Consider the following 24,932-nt stretch of genomic DNA (forward strand, 5'->3'; position numbering starts at 1 on the left):
CCATTTTGCCGGTTCGAGTTTGTGGGGACTCAGTCAACCGTTTGAACTGTCTTATAAGGCTAAGAAGAATCTCTCGTATTTCCAGTTAGTGCAAGCCGGGATTTACAGTCATTTGTTACAATTGCGTTCAACAGGACTGTGCTGTAATGTTCGTAATGCTGAAAAAATATTAGAAATTATACAGTCGTCTCTCATAATAATAATTCGCCGTTTCCTTTTCTTTTCGCTAAGAGTGCATGCCTCAGTCAGTTCCAAACTTCTGAAGTTTTTCGGGAGGACCTCCGGTGGCGAAATCCACGATCTCGAAATTCGCGGGGTATGAGAAAAAAAAAGGTCCCGGGTTGTGTGGACGGAAAAAATGGTCCCAAAAGCACCTGCGCTGCCAAAAATACAGGGTCGTAGTTGCAGCTAGCCGATTGAGCACATCACAGCCGACCAAGTGTTACCATTTGCTCTCCTGATTTGAAATTCCATTCAATGGGCAACACAAAATCAATATAATTCGCTGCACTAGTTTGTTAGTGATATCGTCCTCTGGATACTAGTATTTTTCTACAGTTGGCCAGACACGGGTTTTACAGTTCTCCCCTGCATCTTTTCTGTGTCGATGTTTATGTACAATGAAAGCTGTACATCCATTTATTCATTGTCTCATGGCCCGTACAACTCCGCTTCTGCTGAAGATACGGCTCATCGACATCCAAAGTATGAGAGGACACCTGCAAAGTCTGCGCCTGACCGACAATAGCAGAAAATACGATACAGGAAATACGATATGTGATATAGGGGCACCACCTAGTGAGCATCATCCAATTTATTTGACTGTTTTTTTTTTTGTTAAAAATGTTTATTACTTAACATAAATTATTACTTGAAAAAGGGTTGGGGAACTTAGGATAACGGCATTTACAACTACAGCTTTCTTTGTTCTTCTCTTTCTTTCATTTATTTATTTATTTGTACTTTTATCTTTTTTTTGTGAGCTAACAGGTGAACTAATAAGAAAAAACGATCAAGTGACCGCTGCGCTATTATTTCCGCCCACGCAATGAGGGATTTTGATAACTTTATTTTGAGGTACACCCAATTTTTCGATACCGGTTCCCTGGATTTTCCATTTTTCGACACTGCTTGCTGGTTGCGCGTGGGATGACCCAAAACCTTTACCCGTCTGTCTTTGCACCGCGGACAAAGGGAGGCCTACTGACAAAGATAAGGAAAAGCTCCGGGTCACTGGGGATTCTCCGCTGAACTAATGACACAACACTGAACGAAAGGTTTGGTATAATGTGAAGTACCCTGTGAAAACCAGGGAGTGCCTAAAAATATAGTACTGAAGTTTCCGGGCAATAATCAGCGCGTTATGAGGCGGAATTTGTTCTCAGAGACCTTCGCGTCAAGTTCCTTTCATTTTATCTTGTTCATATATACATAAAGGCGGAGCTCAATGAGTTTTAGGAACTTCCTTCTTCTCCTTCTTGGTTTTTTTTTTTGTTTTTTTGTTCCGGGACATTTGATCGAACGTCGTTTGGTCGAAAGCCGTTGATCGAACGTGGGACATTTGGTCGAAAGCCATTTGATCGAACACCGTTTGATCGAAATGGCAGTGGTCGTCTGATAGATTTTTTTATTGGTTCGCTTGGAGCGTTGATGAAACAAAAAAGAAGAATAAAACTACAAAAGAAAGCTTCAGTTCTAAATGCTGTTATCCTAAGGAATATTTCACTGTGTGTAATCCGCTTGCCCATAAACACATTCCTCATCCTAATCCACATTTTCGCATCCAGAAGGCGATCCGACAACTTGATAGGTTTTTCCTCTCTGACAGATAGTGACTAAACATAGCATACATGCCTTTCACCCCTAGTCCCCCAACACTTTGTCAAATGATAATTGATGTCAATTGTCAAATAATCAACATTTTTGACAAATAAATCAATCAAATAAATAAATGATATTTTTGAATGATTTATTCGTGTCGAACGTGGACAAATTTTAACAATGTATCATGTAATTTACGCTTCAGAGTTCTCCAAAAAAAAGAAAAAAGCACAAATTCATTTTTTCACATGAAACATAAGGAGGTCGAACTGCGTAGTTTCCTACACTGACACAACATGTTATGTTGTCAAGCGTAAACCGTCGTTTTGAGGCACCCAAATAGAGTTCCCCGAGAACTATGACATTGTCACGCGATCTGCCCAATGGTGGGAAAAACAAACACACATGGTCATCTATACCAGAACGCACGAATAGTTAATAGCACGAATAGCCGGCACCCACCACTGTGACACTTCCGTTGCTACAATGTTTGCGTAACACAGGGAACTCTATTGCCCGCCAAGTAGACGAGTAGATTTTGAAATGCGATTTTTTAACACGTTAGGTATAACACCCTGTATATCTCGAAGCATCGTGTTGGTTTGTTTCCTAATCAAAGTATGACAGTGTTTGTGTAAGCAACATTTCATTGACAGGGCTCACAGTGCATGCGTATAGAAGATTGTGTATGGTGTCTGCAGTTATTTTACATAGCGTTGTATCCCAATGTAGGGGAATCTTGCTAACATACTGTACTCTGCACCACTGGAGACATTGCATTCCTACCTACATTCTGATGGAAAAGTAAAAATTGTAAGTTAAAAAATTGCCTCTTGTGTCTTTTAGAGCATTTGAAAATGCTTTGTGTCTGTCAGGTTTCTGGAATTGTCTACCTGTCTACGCAAATCGCAGAAAGTCTTCTTTCACTTCATGCCAAATCCCCATTGGACAGCTGTACCTACCTGGGTCTTGATAGTGGTGTAGAGCCTATGCAGGTAAAGGCATATTTATGCTGGTTTGGTGTGATATTTTCGTTTTTGCGTTTTTGCACACTATCACCTCATGCGACTTGCACTTGCACGACAATCCCCCATGTCTGAAAATTTGCCACAAGATTGTAGCGGGATAGAGAAAAGTCAGGGCTAACCTATAGACAATCTTGCGACTGACTGCACCTTCTCTCGTGTGATGACCTCCAAAATTTGAAGTTTGATTATGCCTTTGCAAATTATTTAAATATTTGTTAATGTATTAAACCTGTTCAAGTTGTAGTAGTATACACTACACAGTAAAATACCTGAAAAATGTGCTTGTCAAACATCAGGGACATTGCAAGTCAAAGTTTCTAGTTTTCCAAGCATATACAGGGTGTCCCAGAAAACGTGTCATTGAATTATAATTAAAAAACTACACCACCTAGAGTCATGCGGTCAACGGCATTTGTTCTTACTGGGTTTTTGCCACCTCCTCATGTGAATGTCGTGTAACGTAAGTTTAATTATGTAAATTTTTGCGAACTGAACTCGGAAATTTGCCTAGTAAATGTCACTTTTTTACCCCACCAATGTGAAGAGCGTGTCTAATTTACTCAAATTAATGATAATTGACAGGGATATTCAGGAGCTATCCCATCGGAAAAAATAGCCGAACATCATGCTCTACGGAGGTCGCACAGAATAGCGCACGATGAATTTTTCAGCGCAATCTTTGTCAGTCCGACGAAAGGAGGTTGGAAACCCAGCTCACCCCGGCATCGCAAAAAGAGATAACGCAGGCATAGCTTATCACGTCCGACTTTCGTTGGGATAATGCTTTCCCTCTCCCAATTTTAGGAACTGTTACTTTTTCTACTATCACTCTTTGGGCTGGCTTCGGAACCTCCTTTCGTCGCACTGCGAGCGATTGCGCTCAAAAAGACATCGCGCGTTATGGTCCGGTGCTCCGAAAAGCATGATATTCGGCAATTTTTTCCGATGGGATAGCTCGTGAATATCACTGTCGATTATCATGAATTGGAGTGAATTCGGCACGCTCTTCATATTGGTGGGGTAAAAAAGTGACCTTCCCTTGGCAAATTTCTGAGTTCAGTTCGCAAATATTTGCATAATTAAACTTGTTGTACATGACATTAACTTTACAAGGTGGCAAAAACCTAATAAGAACAAATGCCGTTGACCGCATGATTCTAGGTGGCGTAGTTTTTTTATTATAATTCAATGACACGTTTTCTATGACACCCTGTATAGCTCGAACTGAGAAGGTTGATTGTCCTATCTTTCTTGATTAGTGCTCTAATTTTTTTCTTTGGCTATGACAAGGTAGTTTACCCTTTCAAAAACCGTCTACAAAAGGCTTGAATGGTGTAACACCTATTTCCAAAATATTGTGAGAAGGTATCACTCTTTCGAGCCACAAGCATGTATAAACAACAGCTCCTGGCAAGAGCTCTTCACAGGGTTGATGTGTGTGTACTGACCATTTTCTCCTTGGGCTTATTCTGCATTGTTTCCAGATATCCTTGTTTTTTGATTTGCTGATGGCAACGGCAACGAATGTCTCAAAGGAAGCATTTGTAAATGGCCACTGTGGTCGACTGTATGATCGCCATTTCAGCTTGTCTAGGAATATGTCTGTGATTCAGGCCAGAAGTCTTGTCTGGGATGAGCTCTCCCGGTATTCACTGAAAATTGGTGAGTTACTCGGTTGCCACTGCAATTACGAAACGGGCGTTGGCTTTCATCATTCTCCGATATGCTGTTTCCAAGAGTGGAGGATTTTTTAGAGGTGTGCAAAACATGGGTCTTGCACGTCCACTGCAGGTCACCTGTGCTCCTTGTTCTTTCTCAGGAGCTCACCTTTAGGAGCTCACCCCTACCATGATGACAGCTGATCGCCTTAAACCTCAGTGACACCCTTTGGGTGGGCACAGGAGGATGTATGTGGTCTCAGAAGAAAGTATAAGATGCTGATCGGATCTACAGGATACTTGCAATACAACAGTCATTAGTGTTAAGTAGGGGTGTGCGAATATTCGAGTTCTCGAATTCGAATCGAATATCAATCACTTGAAGTATTGGATTCGCGAATATTCGACTATTCCACGCATACGAATGACACCACCCTGAAAGTGCGCTCCACCTGATGCTTCCCTGCATGAGGCGAAGCCTGCTTTCCGAAATCACTAGTGCTGCAAGATGGCGTCCCTCCCACGTGCACTTTAGCTGTGCTGGTGGGGAATTTTGACATCCCTTACATTCAAAATTTCAGCAATCCAACATCCCCAGGAGAGACATACACACTAAAGCGAAGAAGCTAAAGGATGCTCGTGGCAAAACTGAGGCAGGATGCCAATTGGTTTGTTTCACAAGTGACTTGTGGATCTCCAGAAACTATTATAGCCTCATCTGTGTAACATGCCACTGCATGGCATTAAATTTTGAAATCAAGGTAATTGCCCCTTTAAGGTAAATGGCTCAGCTGAAAAGCGTTGACCAACGTTGGGTTACGAAAGTAACTTCGGCCATCTCTGAAGCAAAATTTTTTTATGTGCTGTTTTGACTCGTGATGAAGAACATTTGTGAGTAAAAGGACGTCACGAGTGGGAATATATGGGACGCGCGCTGTTGAATTTACGCATTTTCGGTAGACACCCCTCACAAAAAGACTATTGGGTGCGTTGCCCCAAATCACAATACGATGTACTTGCTATGAGAAGAAAGGGCATTTCGAGACTAACATAATGATGTAGATTACTTTTGGGTACCACACCTGGGAGACGACTAGTGAGGTTCCGAAAACTTACCATATTTTACAAATGAGGCAACTTTGCGATTTGTTATCTCCTCAAAGGCGAACCTTAGAATCTTCAGAACTTAGGATGCAATGCTACCCACCCCTGACAATATGTAAAAAAAAAAAATCAGCTGAATATGTCGAATAGTTATGAAGATACGTGATGTCAAACTTCGTAGGAAGCGTAATGGTCGAAATCCCCACATCTGAATGATAATTAATTAAAAAATAACCAGAAATTATTTTCATCTACTTTCAGCGCCAATATGTCTCCTAGGGACAAGGCTTTAATAGAAAAATTGGAGAGGTCGACCGGACTACCTTGCCTGATTCGGCGTGAAATCACCCAGTGTCCTTTACTTGTTGGAGGTCTATGAAACCCTCCCGAGGCTATTCCTAGGCTACAAGTCCACAACAACAACAACTTTATTTGAGATTATGAATAGGGAGTTTTATCACCAGGGGCAATACTCATGTCCACAAGTCGCCCAATATCCTCCTAAAAATTTGATCTTCTGGGAAAAAACTCTGATGTATAACATGCAGTGCCTCTTCGCAACACTTTTTTCAATGTATAACGCACGTGTTATGCATTGAAGAACCGGAAAATACAGTCAATTTATTTTGTTCTATTGTGTTCAATGCTATGAATATATTATATGTAGCTAGTATGATACAAAGTCTGCATTACAGCTTAAAGAAGTGAAATGACGTGCAGTGCTAGTCAACACCCTGAAAAACCCAGGGTAAATGTTGTGTTTGTCTGATTTGTTCGTTCAGCCTCTGCAATTCACGTTAGTCAACCCTCCCCATTACTGAAATTCCCTGCCACCAAAGCTGTGCACCTGTGTGAGAAATCCTCTGCTCTGTGAAAAAGTACGGCATTCATATGTCCTGCGTGAAAGCATCTTATAGTGATTGACCTTTCCACTACAAAAACAGTGCAGATGATGTTAGAATCTCGCACTGCTTCCTTAACACATATGGGCTCTACTTTACTGATATGTTAGAGCTGGGGAACCCACACAGCATTCATGTCTTCCCCATTTTCTTTTAAGGCTCTCTGGAAAATGTCACTCATTACTATCTGTCCCATTCCATTACTGCCGAAACATATTTGAACTACCTCTGGTCCTGTAATATTCAGGAAGGCTACAGGCATGCAGCACTTGAGGTAAGAGTTGTGATATGGAAATTGAACATGAGGTAGATGCAGTAGAATGTCAATACTATAGTAGTCCCTGATACAATAAATACAGTGCAGTTTTTCTTTCTTTTCTCGCTGCACAGCGGAACGTCTGTAAGATGTTTTCATTAATTCTCTGAATTTTCCTATGGTAGCAATGTATTATTGATATTGAATATGGATGGTATGCTCTCAGGTGACACATTATTCCGGATGAGACTTTAAAGAATACCACCAGTTACACACAAATCGTGGATTTCCCCCCTCGCATTGGTGATCACAACTTGTGCAATTCTTGAAATTGGAAAGAATGTGTCCACTAAGCTGCTGCACCATCACTTGAATGTCATTGACTAATTCATGTGGTTGCATATGTACACACAGCAACTATGCCGTACCACCAGACTGTTACGAGGAATTTGGTTTTTGTTGTGTGGAACATCATATCAACCTTCCTGCTACAATGGATGATGATGGGATAGAAAAGATTGTGATGAACATGCATGTGTCAGTGGTATTTATCAACACATCAGTGCAACAAGCCTATTCTTCCATGTTACTATTGTCCCAAAGTACTGTTGCTTTCAGAGCTCCATTAGCGAGCTTCGTCATTAATTCACTACAACTTCTGAACCGTTGGTGAGAAGCAGCGACCGTGATACGACATAATAGAGATCTGCACGATATAGTATGCCTTATTATGTGCAGTGCACAGTTAACCAGGCGAAAGCCATCTATGTTTCCGAAAATATCGATGAAATAATAGCAGTCCCACATACAGAGCATTGGAATGTTTGAGCACTACAGCAACATTTCTGCTTCGTTACATGTGGATCAGAAGTATTCTGAGATAATCATTGAACAACAGACAATCGTTGCAACAGACAATATGTGTTACGTCATAACCCTTGCCTACCCGCCTGCAGAACTGGGTTACTGAAAGTAGGTATACTCGGGGATTTTCCCAGCACCCCTCTAAGACCCCCACAAAATTTCCTACCAGAAAGGCCAAAAAGCGGAAAAAGCTGCGAATATGGGGGGTCACCCCTCCCCCCTTTCCCTACAGAAATCAGAAGTGCTGAGTCAAGGTGTCAAGGCAAGAAAGCACGAGTTGGTTGTGCCACGTGATTGGCGGCTGGGAAAGGGAAGTCTGCAAGGGAGCAAGCAAGATGGTTTTTATTGCATGGGTTGGAAGCCGATGGTAGATGGAGTTTGGTAAGAAATTTACGAATTAATGCAACGTGCAAAGACGGGACCGCAGCAATCCTTCAAATTAACCGGAATTTCAAATGAAGCGAGATCAAATTAGCGAGGTTCTACTGTATAGAATTTTAGGTGACCAAAAATTAATTATTGGACTAACCATCTGTGGTGCCGCTCAGTAGTCATATGACGTGAAATTCTGCATGATTAGTTGAGGATACGGGAAGGGACCTTGTACCAGGGAAGGATAACGGACGTATTTCGGTTACTGTTTCTATTTTCATTACTGCTATATTTTCGTTCCCGTTATCTGTTTCTGATACCGGCCCTTCAATCTCGTTTCCGTTACGTTTCCGGTAATGGAACGGTTGTTACAGAGCTGCGAGAGGACAACCCTTCTGACTCTGTCAGCACCCTGTTTTGCCCAAGTGCCTTCAGTGTCACGCGTACACACTACGCAAGTAATTTTACGTCGTTAGGATGCACGCGTTTCGCAAGATAAAAAAATGTCGGAATATGTCTTCAGTCACAAGGAGTCCAGCAACTCAAGATGGTCGCAACCTTCATTCAATGTCGCATTCATAAGCAGACGCTCTTAGTAGTAAATAATACTGTCATGGCCACGGTGAAATTTAAAAAAAAATCAAAGTACAAAATAAGTAACTATAGTAGGCTGTCATCCTCATGCTATGGTGGAGTATAGTCATGTGTTGATGTCATGGAGTTATGAGGACTGAGACGAGGTAGGCGACGGATGCACCCTCGAGATCCAATATTGGCTTTCCTTCCATGCTTTCGTGTAGTATTTAGAGCATTACAGGGAATGGAGTCATCAAAACAAAAACAAAAAATGAAAAGTCACTCAAATGTCATTGCACAACAGGAATAGTCATTACCCGAATTCAATACCGGACAATAAATTCGTTTCCGTTTCTGTTTCCGGTAATGGAGGACCGTGGTATGCGTTTCCGTTTCCGTTATCGTTACCATCTCCAATTTTGGTAATATACCGTTTCTGTTTCCGTTACCATTACCGTTACCCTTTCCTGCCTTGTACTGCACTCTTAGAGTGTCAGTGTTTATGACGCTGTGTCTGTGTTCCTATGCCTTATAGCTGTTGTCCAATTAAATATTCTTAATTATGCTACCAAGACATGTAGCTGTGCACGTTACTGTGCAGTAGATTTACATGTGAGGTACTTATATGCTGTAGTTGTAAACTACTGTTTCACTTCTTTTATGTAATGAAATACGGCAGTCGTCGAAGAAGCCAGACAGCAGTGGGATTTGAACTACATGCCTCTTGCCAGTCGAGTGCACTAACCAATTGTGCTATGCTGGCATCTACTTTCTGATGACTTACTTCCAACGACTGCCATATTTCAATTGTTCCTGTTCGTAGGCACCTTGAGGCTTGTGTTGTGTTTCGTCTGTTGTGTGTTTTAGCCTCATAACCATTGCTTTCTATCATGTCTTTTACATTTTAGGTAGAAAACATGACTGGCACAAATTTCATTGCTATGAATTCTCTTCTGAAATCTGAGAGGGGATGCAAAATAGGAAATAAATCAGTGCTACGCGACTGCCATATTTCTGCTTCTGGTATTACTATTGGCGAGGACTCATTCCTTAGTGGGGTCATACATGGCTCACAAAATGAGGTATGTACATTGTGCAGCTCAAGTAATCGCTTTGATACTTTAAAAAATCTCTAACAAAAATTCATATTTTCCCAAGAATTTCAGGGTGCCTGATGCTACATGTGTGTTGCAGTTTGAGGTTTCTTCACCTCTTATGAAACACAAAACCGCTGTTTTTGTTGTACTGGGGGTTAATGATAATTTGAGTGTAAGTATCATCTGAGTTGTTAAAAATTTTACGTTGTTCATACCATGCAAATTTTATGTTGCCTATTGTTAACGATATTCTTAGGTCTCTTCCAGAGCTAGTAAATTCACAATTTTCAACCGTTCCCTGAAAGATTTTTATGACGTGACATCATGGACAGCAAATGATCTATGGGGTGCACGAGAGGTGCGTGTTCTACCTATCATTATTAATTTTGAGCACGTAGCACAAACTAGCAAAACTTTGCAGTCTCTGTACTTTCTTGTATGATATATTCGACGATGGTGGCATACCTATGTGTAAACAACACATTGTGTACTTCATCCCCCTAACTTGTGGAAAATCCTATGTAGGCCAAAGCAAACGCTGTGTCAACGAACGTTTACTTGAGCATTCTAGCGCTGTCAAAGATAAGAGCCAGTCCTCAGAATTAGCCAAACACGTGGTCTCCTGTCAAGGTTTTGCCCCCGTTTTCTCGCGGACCAAGTGTCTTCACACTGGAGGGGATGATGCTAACCGGGTCATTCTTGAAGCCGCCGTAATAGGCTCGGACAATGCTTGCGTCAGCCAGCCCTCGGTCATTCTCCCTGAGGCCCTTTGTAACCTCCTCTCCGCCTCCTGACTCTTTTTTTCTGATCAATAAATGTTTTCATTGCTGGTTTTGAGCCTTGTCCTGTCTACTTCTTTGTGTGTCCTCTCGTTCCCTCAAGCTCAAGGTATGCCACCATCGTCGAACCTTCACCAGCTCGATTGCCTGCTCATCCTTATTTCATGATATATTCCTCAGTTTGAATGATGAACGTTAAAGGAGCATGGAAGGCACCTCAAACGTAGTTTTTCACCACGTGACATTAACATACCACCTTCAGCATGTGTCCAGAACTTGAGCAATGCCACCTCGAACAAAGATTAATCGCTTAGCTCTTTCGTTACCGTGGCAAAAACGACCATTTTTTTTTTGTGGCTCGACAAATATAGTTTTTGTTGCTGTCAGGATCACATTAGAATAGGTTGCTATAAAGGAAGCTGTACCTAACTGGGCGCCCTATCGAATGGTATAGGTTTTATAAAAGAAGGTATCCCTGTATCTCCAAAATTAATTTGGGAACACAAAAAAATCTGTGCAAACAACAGAAAACTGATACACCTGTATCTCGCAGAAAAATATCAACCTAGAAATTCCAAAATATTCAAAATGTGGCAAATTTTGTCTGAAGTAATATCTGCAAATATCAACACACTCGGTCAAAAAGTTTGTGAGTTGTGTAAAAAAAAAAAGATCGACACTCATGCCGTACATGCCACATTGAGTGACTGAGTCTCTTGAAGGAGTAAGACACAGATTAGCACCATAATTTCTGCGGAAAACATTAGTTTCATGATCAGATTCCTGTCCTCATATCACATTTTGCTGTTTCACTGCTTTTCCATTCCTTAGTTGGTTCCTTAGTTGGTTGGTTTTGAGGCAGAAGAACAGCAACAGTGCAAGTTTTACGTATCCTTATATTCACGACAAAAGTCTGGTTATCCAACATATCCTGAGTCACTATTTGTGTTCTAATAAACAAATCGACCTCAAATACGTTTAAATGTGAGTATTGCGCACGTGCGAAAGAGTTGCGTCACGGGAAGACGACGCATCCAAGATAAAATCTCCACACTGCCTCCTTGGCGCAGAGCCAGTTTCATAAATCGCTACCATGAGGAGAAGCTGAAAGCGAAACTGAATCTGCAGTGTCAGCAGTGTCCACCAAATGTCACCACTTGTCTATAAGTGCTCAGGAGGCCACGTAACACGGCTCACAAACCGTCGATCACCGGTGATCGACGCTCTATGGGCTCGGTAAGGAAAGAGTTAAACAATGTGATGTAGTCATTGAGAGTCTCCCAATCACTACGTGCTTTCTGCGGCCGTAGCTATGGAGATGAGCTGCCATCAGCCGCATGGGTAGCCACTGGTGAGCCACAGAAAGCCTCCATTTGAGATCATCGATTGCAATTCACTGGAGCCGACGACATCGTGGCTCCATATGTTCACGCAAAATATTTCTTCTGAGAACACACATTTTCTGAGAAAATTAGTTTATAAGTGTGTGCACAGTGGGAGTGATCCCCCCCCTTGAGCTCCTTCTGGCATGTTGTGACGTCAGGTCATACGAGCACATTTATTGGCTGCCCAGAATAGTCTGCTAGGGCGAGGGAGCACAGTGACCGGTCAGCCGCTCTGTTTCAGATGTGGGACGGGCAGCGCTAAACACAACCACAAAAAGAAAGAAAAAAGAAGGCACGTGCCTATTGGGTGGAAGACGTGACGTAGCAGACTGGCAGCTGAGGGAAGCAGCGTTTTTGGCCTACCAGGCTGATAGCCCTTTTGTAGACCAGGGTTGAATGCTGTACTCATACACTTTGTATATGTATCCCTGGGCTTGTAATCCTAATTTTTACTCCTCCTGACATATTTATTTTTTTTAGCCCTTCTATGTTCCTTTAAATGAAACTAGAGTTCAAATTTTTGGGGGAATAGCATAGATACACCAACTTACTCCATGAATATGAAGCAGTGAGAGTCAGGCTCGGTTGTTCTCTCCTAGAGAAAAGTGCTTTTAGGATACAACAGTAATACCTAGTTCAGAAACTTTCACGACCAAAAAATACGCTGACAGAGCATGCTCACCTCACACCACACATTCGTGAGTGCAGCACCGTGTAGCTGTGCACTACAACAATATCCATAATGTAGCCTCTATTTTCAGGGTGATTCTACTAACAGCTTGCTAACAGCACTGTTATTCCCCATTGATGGTGACATTGGTGCTATTATATCCATACTTGAAGGTGTCCCTGATCATCTGTCCATAAAAAGGTGATTTTGATACCATATTCACCCATATTACCTGGCATGCTGGAATAAAGCAGGTGAGACCAGCATGCAGCAAAGCCCCTGTTTTGTAGCATGCTTTGCGTGTATGCTAGGCAGAGACCACTCTCTAGAAACCTGAGCCTTCTCATATAGTAATATGGCATAATGAGTAACATGCAGGGATATGGTAAATATCCTTTCTATCTTTTTCTTTCCTTTACATGCTGTATTTAATAAAGGTGGAGGGAGACTGAGAGATTATCATTGCAAGACATTTTGCATTACCATCTTGTCACGGAACAACTGGCAAGGCGTTGGTGAGTATGAAACTCTCACTGGTTGCATAATACAGTCAAACCTCGGTACAATGAAATTCGTGGTACAGCAAAATAATTTGTATTCCTTGCCACAACTGGCTGCCATATTGTGTCAGGCTCGATATAATTAAATATTTGGTACAACAAAAGAAATCGTGTTCCCCATGAGTTTCGTTATATCGAGGTTCGACTGTACTAATGTGTAGCGAGATATTATGAATGCTGCATTTGATAAATGTATGCGTAGCTCAGCAGCTGCTACTGTAACTAAAGATTGACCTCATACAGTGGATGCTGGTTATTTTCAGGGAAACCTATTTTGCTGTAGCAGCTTCTCTAGTGTACACAACTCTGACCGAAGGAACGGATTTTGAAGTCTTGCCATTCTTTGTTAGTGCCTGCGCGACAGGACACAAGGACACTCTAATGTCCGTTCTAGACACTGGTGAGCTGGAAGCTTTTTCAGAAAGAAAATACACCATGATAGTGACATTGCCTGTTACATCAGAATGAAGTAAAACATATTTTGAGTGACATTTCTTGAATCAGAAATTGTAGGTACAACAAATGTTAGGTAATTACAGTGTCACCATAGGCAGTATTGATAAGTAGCAGTTGAAGGCACATGTTCTGTCCTGCCAGAACATAGATGTTTGCAGTTATACACTATGCATGTAGCATGGAGGTTTGGGATGAAAATGTATCTACCGAAAAGCGAATTGTTCCAACCAGTTGTGGTGCTAGTCACATGTATGAATGGGCCCCCAGTGCTAGATACAAGAAAGGACGACACATACACACACGGAGCACTGATCTGGCAACAGAGATTTTATTTCCCAAAACAACTTGCTTTTATACTCTGTCTTTCCTTTGTTTTCCCCTTGTGGCAGGTGTTATTCCCTCCTCTCCTCTGATAAAGTAACCTTTTTTTTTCTGATAGGCAGATAGACTTTCTGCTTATCCAACCCCTTCCTGATTTAATTCCTGCGGTTTCCCATTATGTACGACCAACCAACCCAACTTTTAACTCGTATGTAGTAGCAGTACAGTTATCCAGCACGTAACAGTATAAAAAAGTTTAGTACTACTATGCACGAAGCACTTAGGAAGGCAGTGATAAGTACAACACCACCCACTTACTTTCAGTTGCGGAACGTGGACATGGAACGAATGACGTTGCTGTGGTATGCCGCACATTCTCGTGCATTGCTGATTTTCTGGGGGTCATGGCAGGCAAAGCTGGTGGACTTCGTAGTGGTCCAGGAGGCAACAGAGCATGGTTAGGTGCTTTTGAACTGCTTGAGGTTTGTTGATCTTGTTTCCTAGAGCCACCTAGAAAGTAATTTAGAGCCTTGCAAATATTTTAACTTTTATTTTTAATTGGTATCAGAAGCAAATGTATATTATGCACAAGCTTTGAATTTCCAAAATGTGGTACTTGATACAAACAAAGAAAAAGGGTGTAGAGCCAGTTGCAACAACTCAAAAATTTGGTTGGCTGGTATTAGAAAAAGAGAATGACTGTGGCCAATGTGTGTAGCAATGTCTGCAAAAACTGTCCATTACTAGCCCCTCCACCACGACCACCAATTGCCTCAGCCATCACTAAATTATGTGTGCAATGCACTATCCTTCTGGCTCTTACAGATGCATCAAGTGCATAGAGGCCCTCACATGTGCATTAGAGGTCAAGTAGCTCCTACTTTGGCTGTCGAAATTTAAGCAATTAATCGCAAAAATTATGTTAAAGATAAATAAGAATCAAAATAGCAGATTTGTAGAGCTGGATCTGAACACCAGAGGGTCGAACCAAAAGTGTTATCAGTTCGGGTTCGACCAGAAGGGTTCAGTTCCTGTTCAGCTCCGGAAGGCAACTTTTGGTGGAAGGTTCAAACCGGTTAATTCAAAAATGGTTTGGTTCACAAACTGGTTTAATAATATGAACTTGCTTCGATCGAAATGTTGCTGTAGGCGAAACTAGCCGCGGTATGTGTATTGCGCTGCAACATTGTTGTTGTTATATTTAATGGTCTGCAGCGGACTGGGACAATAGTTTGCATTGCGAGGAATGGGGGAATGTACACTATTTAATCGGATGTTCTCCTCCTGCCACTATCACAGTTAACTTCTAATTACAATGTCATCTGAGAAGTTTAGAACAGGGGCTGTACCATTATTTGACACTTTGGATATATGTATTTTAATTATACGTGAAAAGTGTACTCCCTGCTTTCGTAGCAAATCGCAAATATAACTGATCCTTTCAATATGCCGTGGAGGCATTATAACATGTACCTTTCATCTACGTTGTGATTGGACCTGAGCGTACTAAACAGTGATGCTCTGCTCATGAACCAACCAATTACAAAGACCACCGCAATCTGCTCAAAATCGGCATCACCATCACCTGTGAATTACGAGAGTGAGAAAGAGTTAGCTAAGACAAAAAGGAGTATAAGTTAGGGCCCTCAGTTTTCGGGTTTTATTTTTTGTGAAAATCGGGGGGTAAATATCGGGTTGAAAATCAGGACCTGCCAAACAGGGTAAAATCGGGTGATATACTGAGAAGTGACGTATTTTCGGGTGAAAAAAAAAAAGATACTTTTATGTGTTGAAATTAATTAATTAATAATTGGGGGTTTACGTCGCAAGGCAACCGAGATCATGAAGGACGCCACAGCGGTCGGTCTGTGGAGTGTTGAAATTAAGTGAAAGAATATTTATTAAGAGACTGATAGATAATTCACTGTATAACCACTAAGGCTTGCACTGGCCCCTCCATCATCCATCGATGAGCGTTTAGAGCATGCTTGCGCTTGCGTTGGTATGCCTCGTATATCGTTGCATCCTCTTTACTACTCCGCGTACTTTGCTGATACAAGATGCACCCTACAAGACTTGAAAGTTGGCTTCACCTAACATTTCCGTGTATTGCGGGCAAACCCACTTCAAGGAACGCCGAGCGTTGCTTAACTCTGTTTCTTCGCTGTTGAGCGTGATTTTTCCTGATTCCTTTGCTATTTTTGGTAACAGCACAAGAAAGGGTCTCGTCGACGTCCACGGAAACCACTGACAGTACAAAAGTCCAACACTGTGGTTTTCAACTTACTTATTGACACAAGTTTTCATATATAATTATAATCTAACCTAATATATCACTAAACAAAGTGTATGATGTCATAGGTTAAAGATGGCTTTCTCGTAACACAACTAAGTGAATCGAAAAGTTCCGCTAAATCTACAACCGTACACTTAAAGCAACACTAAGCATTCGTTGAGGTGGGCTTGACCGCAATGCACGAAAGTGTTAAGTGAAGCCAACTTTCAAATGGTGACGACTACCAAAGGAACATTTTTCACGCTAGAAATCGGACCTGCATGCAAGCGTCCACAAACCCGACGTGTTTTGTTTACTTCACCAGCAAGACGTGGCACGGTCTGGAGCAAGTCGGGAGCGGTCGCGCGATTGCCGTAGTTCGCGCGTGTGCGGATCAAGTCCTTGATTTGTACTTTCGCAAGCCCGGTTTACGGGTTTTATCGGATTAAACCCGAACTATTTTCATGTAAATTGGGGCGTAAAAACGGGCTTTATCGGGTTTTACCCGAAAACTTAGGGCCCTAAATACTGCGGAGGAATTGCAGCTTCTACAGGTTTTCCCACTGATTTAATTCCAATTGCGCAAATTTTTAATCTGTCAGCCGTATGAAATATTCCAGATGCCTAATTTTTAGTCCAGGTACCACACAAATTAAGAGTAAAAAATAATCCAGGTACCATATTAATTAATCCAAGCACAAAAAGAGTAATCTGTGTGACATATGAATTAATCTGAGTGCTGCTAGATTTAATCCAGTGACGATAAAAATTAATCGCTAAGCTATTTAACCCCAACTACGATCAAAATAACTTCATATTCTGGAAAGTTAATCAGGACTAATTATTATGTATGTGAAAATCTGAAATGCAGTGTCCACTCTGTGACATTCATTTAGCCCCATGCATGTAGTCCAGTAAGGGACTAATGGTTGCAGCAATTCATTTAGTCCTCGAAAGGATTAAATTTGATCACACACGGTAAATTTAGTTTTTTTGTGCATCATCTTTTGCGACGCTCGTCTGTGATGCTACAACTCCTTTTTTCTTAAAGTGTGGCATATGAAAATCATTGGCATACATCAGTCACATGCTACGTAGCACAGTTAAAATTTCTCACAGTCCGTAATATGTAGGTGTGAACCGTTATTTGAACTGGCTATGTACTGAAATTTCTTTTTACAGTTCAGTACTGGTTAAGCTCCAAGATGGCGCCAATAGTTTCGGTTCGGCTCAGTTACAGTTCAGCTCAAAATAACGGTTAATAACGTTTTTAGGTTCACGTTTGGGTTCGGTTGGACTCTCCGTTGAGAATGGTTCTTCAGAGGGGGTTCGACCCCCCCCCCCCCCCCTTTCCCTCAAATTATGCTTTTGGTGGTGCATTGGGGAGAGGTACAGTGAGGGTGAAATCCTCCTTCACCATGTAAAGTTAGAGCCCCTGGTACCCACAGTAAAACCCCTAGTAATACCCCACACAGGGATGTTTTTTTAATCCTCTTTGTTTGCTGCCTGAATTTTTAAATGAAAAGCTGCTTCGAAGTAGCAGCATTTTTGGCAAGCATCATACACATCTCTTCATTCATTTGTAGTTATATAGAACATCTTTTCAGAGCCCAATGTGTGTGTGTGTGAGGGTCTAAGAATCCGCCATCATAACGCATGCATCTCTTTGTTTTCTTCAGAGAGAAAATATTGCTCAAGGGGCTGAAGCGCTACATGCTGAACGGCAGAATTGGACAGATCGTCCAGACAGGTTGATGCGTGCTGCTAGACATTATGAAGGAGCTCTGCAAGTGCTTGTGAGACAAGCTGTCAACACCTGCAAACAGGTGCTGTGTTTTGGGGGTGGCACAGGCAGGCCATTGGGTGCATCAAATGGCTGAAATGTTACAATCGTATCTATTTACAGTGTATCCATGTCTTTCCCTCAGGAAGATTGTATCCTTATGATACATGGGTAGTAGCTGAATGCCCAGCAAGATTGGACCTATTCGGGGGTTGGACTGACACTCCTCCAATCTGTTACGAAATGGGTGGGTCTGTGATCAACGTAGCGGTGCTAGTTGACAATAAGGTATATTTACGTTCCTTATAAAATTATGGAGACCAGTAGAAACACAGGCGATGTGCTACAACTAGGGCCGTTGTGTTTTCTGGTCTATATGTGTGGTTTTGAAAATCTGAGGTAAAAATGTGGGGTTTTATTGCAGGAGCTCTAAAACGGGATAAAATCGGGCTATATGAGTATATACTGGGTAGAAAATAAATGAAGAGTGTATCTCACATTTTGGACTAACACAAGATGCCAAGCATTCTCCAGTGTCTGTATTTGGTGGCTGAATTTGTACCTTGGCAAGTTCCTGTCTGCGGTTTTTGAGGTCTTACCCCAGGTGATCATACTGCAAATTGGGGGTTGAAAACGGGTTTTACCGGGTTTAACACTAACACAGAAGGCTCTAGCTACAGTAGAAGTTATTCAATGACATACAGCCAAACCTTGATATAACAAAATTCACAGGGATCATGATTTGTTTCATTGTACTGAATTTTATGAAATTTGAAAATATTTATGCTGCGAACTGTGAAGAGGCAAGCAATACAAACGTGTATGTGCAGTAGAGTCGTGATTATTCGATCATGGAAGTTTCTGAAGTGTTTTAGACACACCGTAGAGCCCTATACATAATGTGTTGTGTTTTGGGATGCACTAGTACGGGATGCATTTTGCTGTAACCAGGTTGGACTGTATACACAATAATTTCCTTGAAATTTATTATCTAAATGAGAGGACAGCAATTTTTCTTCTTTGCTTTTTTAAGCTGGTGGTGGCAGAAGCACTCGTACTTCTTCTATCTTGTGGGTCTGTGTGAAATAGTGGTAAAGAAGATATATGCCATTGACGAGAATAAAAAAGTGCAAGGGGCTTTGTGGATCTTTCTGTGCGAGCATATATCAAATTTGAACAAAACAGCATGTTTTGTTACGTGCCCCTTATTCTCAGCATGTGTCCATGCATAATGATGATGATTGCCAGAACTATATTTTGGAGATGGTGGAGTGTTTTTAATGTTTTCTCTTTCTGGCTACAGAGACCCATTGGTGCCAAGGCAAGAAGGCTAGACAAGTAAGAACACTAATATAATAAGTTCATGTAGAATGATAAGCCTCAGATTAGGAGCCACTGACATTTCAATCAGGGCTGTTCTCAATCAAGGCAGAAAAAGATCATTATCCACTGTAAATGTCTGCCAGTTCTGAGCACTGAAGTAGCTTATCCCACTATGTACTTCTGTGTTATTTTATGGCTGATCATCTTGTATAGTTAGATTATTGTGATCTATACACATGGAATTTTCCTGTTATGATAAGATGCCCCTTTTTTCTACTTTGATTTTTCCTAAACTGGGCAATGTAAATAGGGTAGTTATTTTTGTACTCAACTTACAATAGCATGGTATGAAACTTTCGGGTGGCCCTTTTGCTTACAAAAAGGAATGCTCTTTCTAGGGTAAGACTAGAAATCTGTAACTGGTGGTGGTTTTTCGAGTAATGAAATAGCTGTTATGGCATTTCGGTTAAACTAAGTAATACTATCACAAGTAGGGCTGTGCGAATATTTGACATTTCGAATATGAGTCTAATATTTTGAGTTCTCATATTCGATTCCACTCGACTTGACAATTTTATATTCGTGGCTTTCAAATAAATAGACTATCTTCGAATATTCGAGCTTTCCTTGCTTGTGACGTCAGCGTCACACAAAATCAAGTGCGTCCTCAAATGATTTCTCGCCGGCTTCTCGCCAGTCCTGCAGAATATGCATTGTCCAGATCCGCTCTTGTTAATGAGGCTCCACTAGCGAAATGCACATGAATAAAACTTCTACGATACAGAACAATGCAACAGTGGCAGCGTGCGCGTGTTGCATGCGCGTGTGCAATCGCTATCGGGGGTTGGTTTTGTTTCACTGTCTTTGTGTGTGGGTTCATGTTGTGCTTGCATTCGAATATTCGAATTCTGCTCCTGAACAAGAATTCCGCATCAGGATAGTCCAATGACATGCACGCCGCAGGCTGCGTATGCGTTACGCAGCGTGTAAACATCCCGACTGTCAGTTGGCGAAGGTGCTGCATGGGAGGGATCACCTGATGTGCAAATCGCCAGTGATGTGGCAGCAATACTTGCCATCGAATTTTCCAAACGCCAGCAAGGTACCGCATCTGCACAGCACGACCGTATTGAACTACACCCAGTCTCTCAAACGGGTTTCTTGAAGCAGTATTTGTGAATACGAAGGGAGGTGTCCTGGCCATCACATTTGTCTTAAAGTGAAAGCAACTGCTGTCACGTGTGAGAGGAGCAGCTTTGACACGGAAGACAGCTGGAATAATGGTACTCATTGTACGTAACCGACGGGACTAGTGCTCATGGCACGAGCAAACCGTAGCTTTTTAAGTATGACCTGCTACTCTCACATCCACCATCCAGCTCAAGATGTTGCTGTTGAGCACGTGGCACATGACTTAGAGTCAGTCCATAATGTGAAAAGCCTGACTCTGCGACAATCACACTGCATCGAATACACCGTCTGCCCTTGAGAAACTTTACAGTGAGCTCTTTTACACTGAAGTTTCAGGTGCACCGCACTAGTGGGAATACACCTGAAACTGTAGCAGTGCCAGTTGTCTTGTGGGAGTAGCAACCTTTCTTCCTCATCCTTTCATAGTTTATGCCTCCCTACATGCAGTGAAACCTTCCTACGTTGGACACCCGCGGTGCAGCCGAAGCGTGTCCCACTTATAGAGGTGTCCGAGTTACAGAATATGAGGGAAACAAAAAATGGAAAAGATCACAGCTGTGTTGCCAGAAATGTCCCCCTTCTTCAATTTATGGTCCTTCGTGGTACCTGGTGGTAGTGATACCTCTACCCATTCTTCACTGATAATTATTACTGATTTTGGTAGATCCAATTCCGTTCAGATTCCACTCAATGGCATTACCTCTGGAGCTTTTCGAGCAGCGAGGACGTGTCTCTGAAGCATCAGCCCGCTTTTCATTGCTTTCGTCCAGTGCGCGTTGAAAGGCTCTAGACAAACCGAAGACAAGTGCTCACACAAAGAATTACAATGTGGACTGACAGCACTTGTTTTTGGACTCGAAAAACTAAAGCAACAAAATGCTGAGACCAGTATAGGGGAAAAAAGGGGCGAAAGTCAAGGCCACTGGCTCATTTTGAGTCTTTGGTGCAAAGATGGGCCGAGATTGAGGTAATTTGGCCAGGGTTTTGTCCGACTTAGCAGGGAAAACCCTGTCCTACTTCCGGGATAGGGAGGTGTCCGACATAGAGAATTTCGTCCCCATGTAGTTTCAATGGGAGCCTGCCTGTGCAATGAAATCTTGTCCGACATGGGGAATTGTCCGAGGTAGGGAGGTGTCCGACTTTGGAAGTTTTACTGTATATCTGTGATTATTGAAATGGGGTGTTATGTGCTGTATGTACACATTGCAGTAAACAGGGCTACTTGAAGTCATTATTCAATTCGATATTGATGAATGATGAATTGATGAATATTCAAAGTCAAATATTTGCAATATTCGTACAGTCAAACTTATTTAGAGCGAATGCTTTTTTAACAAAAATACCACTACAATAAATTTTTTTCGCGGTCCCGTCAGAGCCCCATAGGACATGGCGGACAACGTCTTGAATGAAGTGACTTTTACTACGAATTTCTTTCGCGGTCCTCTGAGTTTTGTTGTAAAGGAGTTTGACTGTATATTCGATTCGTATTCGACATTTTTACTACATATTCGCATAGCCCTTGTCACAAGCAATCTTACATGCTGCAGCAGCCAGCATGAGATAGGTCTATGAATGGTATGAATGGCATATGGAATTCCACTGCTGCTGTGAATGGTGACATCACATGAGGGGAAGCTTTGATTGTTCCTATTGGTCCTTATGGCTGTAAACACAATAAAACCCAATGAAACATGGTGCATTCTGCCATTCAAGATTCTCAAGGCTATGTGATAAATTGCAGCTATGTCTCAACAGATCTGCTTGCTGCCACATGTAAACAAATTATTTATCAATTGTTGCACAGGCTGCACATAATCCTTAAGCTGTTGCACAACAACATCATGGAAGAAATAGTAATTGAGAACATAGAAGGCCTTCTCGACTACAATCAACCTGGTGCATGCGGTAAGCAAGTGCTAATTAAGAGTTATTGTGGTTTCAGCAAGTCTTCAATTATTCATATGCCTTGCAGTGGTCATGACATGGTGTATGTAACGTTCATACTGACTGGAGTGAAATGCACTGGTTGTGTCAAGTAGGGTATTGTCAACAATGCACAAAATAGTGAAACCATACAAATATTTGAATATGTTGAATATTTGGATCTATTATTTATTTTTGAATGCTTCTAGAGTGCAATCCACTCTACTTCTGTCTAAAACGGTGCAAAATGTAAGGTGTATTCTTTCTTTCTGCTTCTAAAGGTGCATTACTGAAGGCCTGCCTCATTGGAGCAGACATTGTGAGAATATATCAAAGTGTATTAACACTGAAAGAACAGCTTCACGACAGATACAACGGAGGCATTGAGCTGCAAACATGGTCAAGTTTGCCACAAGGATCTGGTAAGGTTGACATCGTTCATATAACCCACAAGTGGTTGTGATAAGGGGGAAAATGTGTACTTATGTTTTCCTCATTAAGATGGAAAATTCTGTGCTGCAGTGAATAACAGACACGGTCTCAATGCTGCATTTATTTTTTCATCACAGGATTAGGGACCAGTAGCATTCTAGCAAGTGCAATTGTTGGAGCACTTTGGACTGTGACTGGACAAGCATTTGATAAAGCATCAGTGATACACTGTGTAAGGTTTCTACATGCTTGCTTTTGAAGCCAATACACCTATAGTCTGCCACTGCAAAAAAAGAAAAAAGAGCACACTGTACAGAATTGCATGTAATGGTTGAATAGATGTTGAATGGATCTCTCTGATGTGACACTTCCTTTTAAAAGTACCATGACTGCACCTTGAAATTACTGCCACTATTTTATGCATGTGTGTGTAAGTCTTTCTAAGACATTTGTTCCCTTTTGTACACAGTGCTTTCTGTACTTGTTTTGCTGTAGACATGAAATGCAACATGTAGCTGTGTAATTGCATTTCAGCTGGTTTCCTCGTTCTGGAAAGAACTTATGAAGAAAAAAATTATTTAGCTCTGTTCACTTCTATGTAGTGTGCCACAGAAAAAGTGGCGCCCAGTTGTCTCTTTCCTGAAGCACCTGCTGAGAATATTGTCACTACTGGCTGTTGTCAATAGACCTTACAATGTAACTTAAACCAGTGATGAAGCTTAGAACATGCATGATCCCTATTTTCAAAAAGGCATGCAATGAAATTGTTGCCTATAACCATGACAACAGTTATATGTATTCAGATCACTTCGTTGTATTTTCCTGTGTTCTTTTGACATATGTAAATGTTTGCCATTTAAAGGCAGATTTTTATCGCAAATCTTACATTATGTGTGAGCATTCATATCAGGCAAACAGATCTGCTTTTTACAAAAGTACCAGCGGCATGGCCAAGCAGGTTAAGCCATCCCGCTCGTTGGTGGTAGCCAAGGTCGTGCTGAAGACTGGGAGGTGGTGGGTTTGAATCCTACCACCGGCTGAGCTGTGTGAGGTTTTCCCTGGGTTTTCCGAAAACTTTCCAAACGAATGTCAGCACAGTTCCCCCTGAAGTCGGCCCAGGACGCATACTAACCCTCCTATCCCCCCTCCTTCCTGCTGTCCTTTCCCAATCCGTCGACATCTGTATACCGCTCATAGCCACAGTTGCTTCGCGGTGCTTACTTTGAATTAAAAAAAAATATTTAGAAAAGTCTGGTGGCTGTCCTGACAGTCTGGAGCAGCCCTTTAGAACACATTTCATATTCACTCTCATAACCCACATACTATGCATGGCATATGCATGGTGTTAAAAGATTTATTTCTTCATAATTACACTTCGGAAAGAGTATGTTGCTCTGGCATTTAATCTTACACGGAACTAGGTAACTGTGACTTGTTCACATAAGTACGTAAAGGAACAAATGTTCAGCTGGAATAGTCAGTTCTAGCAATTATTCCTTGTTTCGAGATGACCGTTGCTTTCTTTCTCAAGACGGATGTGGCAAAAATCATACATTCTTGTGAGTGCAAGAAATCAGGTAGGGATTGCCCATTATTTCCAAATTTCGGATTCCTGTCACAAAGTTGACCAACAGTCATGGTACATTTGGGAGTCCAGTGTGTGGTAGGTAACTTAGTGTTGGTGCATAGTATTTATGCTAAGATATATCTTCACATTTTGCTTTGTATTAATAAGGTGGAGATGCACATTTTGGTTGCAATGCTTAGCTACTACTATTAGTAGTTGTAATAGTGGGAGTAGTAATATTTTGTCAAGCTTCTTGATTCAAGTGCAATACAATGCTGTAGGTGTTGAATGTGGAACAGTTGCTGACAACTGGTGGCGGATGGCAAGACCAAGTAGGTGGTGTCTCAGGAGGCTTGTGTCTGGGATTTTCAAAGCCAATGCTTCCTTTGAAAGTCGGCGTAGAGCAGTTGCCTTTGACCGAAGACTTTGCTGCAGCACTGAGCTCTCACTTTCTTCTACTTTATACTGGGAAAGTCAGGCTTGCAAAGAACTTACTTCAGGTTAAGTATTGGCACTATACTTCATGTTGTTGCTTGGACACTTTCTAGCTGTAGTAGTACCAATGTAGCTGTAGAGCTATATTTAG

At 41.7% G+C, this 24,932-nt stretch overlaps 1 protein-coding gene across 3 annotated transcripts in view; it reads left to right on the top strand.

Annotated features, from left to right (window-relative positions):
- Window positions 1-24,932, top strand: part of LOC135378223 (L-fucose kinase-like) — a 39,825-nt gene that overhangs the window by 12,093 nt on the left and 2,800 nt on the right. For all 3 annotated transcript variants that reach the window (XM_064611175.1, XM_064611176.1, XM_064611174.1), the window contains exons 7-24: window positions 2,554-2,634; window positions 2,697-2,816; window positions 4,334-4,511; window positions 6,672-6,787; window positions 9,490-9,663; window positions 9,740-9,850; window positions 9,935-10,036; window positions 12,604-12,713; window positions 12,950-13,027; window positions 13,336-13,472; window positions 14,174-14,331; window positions 17,804-17,950; window positions 18,031-18,195; window positions 19,211-19,245; window positions 22,229-22,329; window positions 22,629-22,769; window positions 22,917-23,011; window positions 24,628-24,846. In XM_064611175.1, coding sequence (XP_064467245.1) covers window positions 2,554-2,634; window positions 2,697-2,816; window positions 4,334-4,511; window positions 6,672-6,787; window positions 9,490-9,663; window positions 9,740-9,850; window positions 9,935-10,036; window positions 12,604-12,713; window positions 12,950-13,027; window positions 13,336-13,472; window positions 14,174-14,331; window positions 17,804-17,950; window positions 18,031-18,195; window positions 19,211-19,245; window positions 22,229-22,329; window positions 22,629-22,769; window positions 22,917-23,011; window positions 24,628-24,846 — 2,268 coding nt within the window. The remainder of the gene's footprint in view (window positions 1-2,553; window positions 2,635-2,696; window positions 2,817-4,333; window positions 4,512-6,671; window positions 6,788-9,489; window positions 9,664-9,739; window positions 9,851-9,934; window positions 10,037-12,603; window positions 12,714-12,949; window positions 13,028-13,335; window positions 13,473-14,173; window positions 14,332-17,803; window positions 17,951-18,030; window positions 18,196-19,210; window positions 19,246-22,228; window positions 22,330-22,628; window positions 22,770-22,916; window positions 23,012-24,627; window positions 24,847-24,932) is intronic.

This window comes from Ornithodoros turicata, chromosome 1, assembly GCF_037126465.1.
Source record: "Ornithodoros turicata isolate Travis chromosome 1, ASM3712646v1, whole genome shotgun sequence".
Classification (NCBI taxonomy): domain Eukaryota; kingdom Metazoa; phylum Arthropoda; class Arachnida; order Ixodida; family Argasidae; genus Ornithodoros; species Ornithodoros turicata.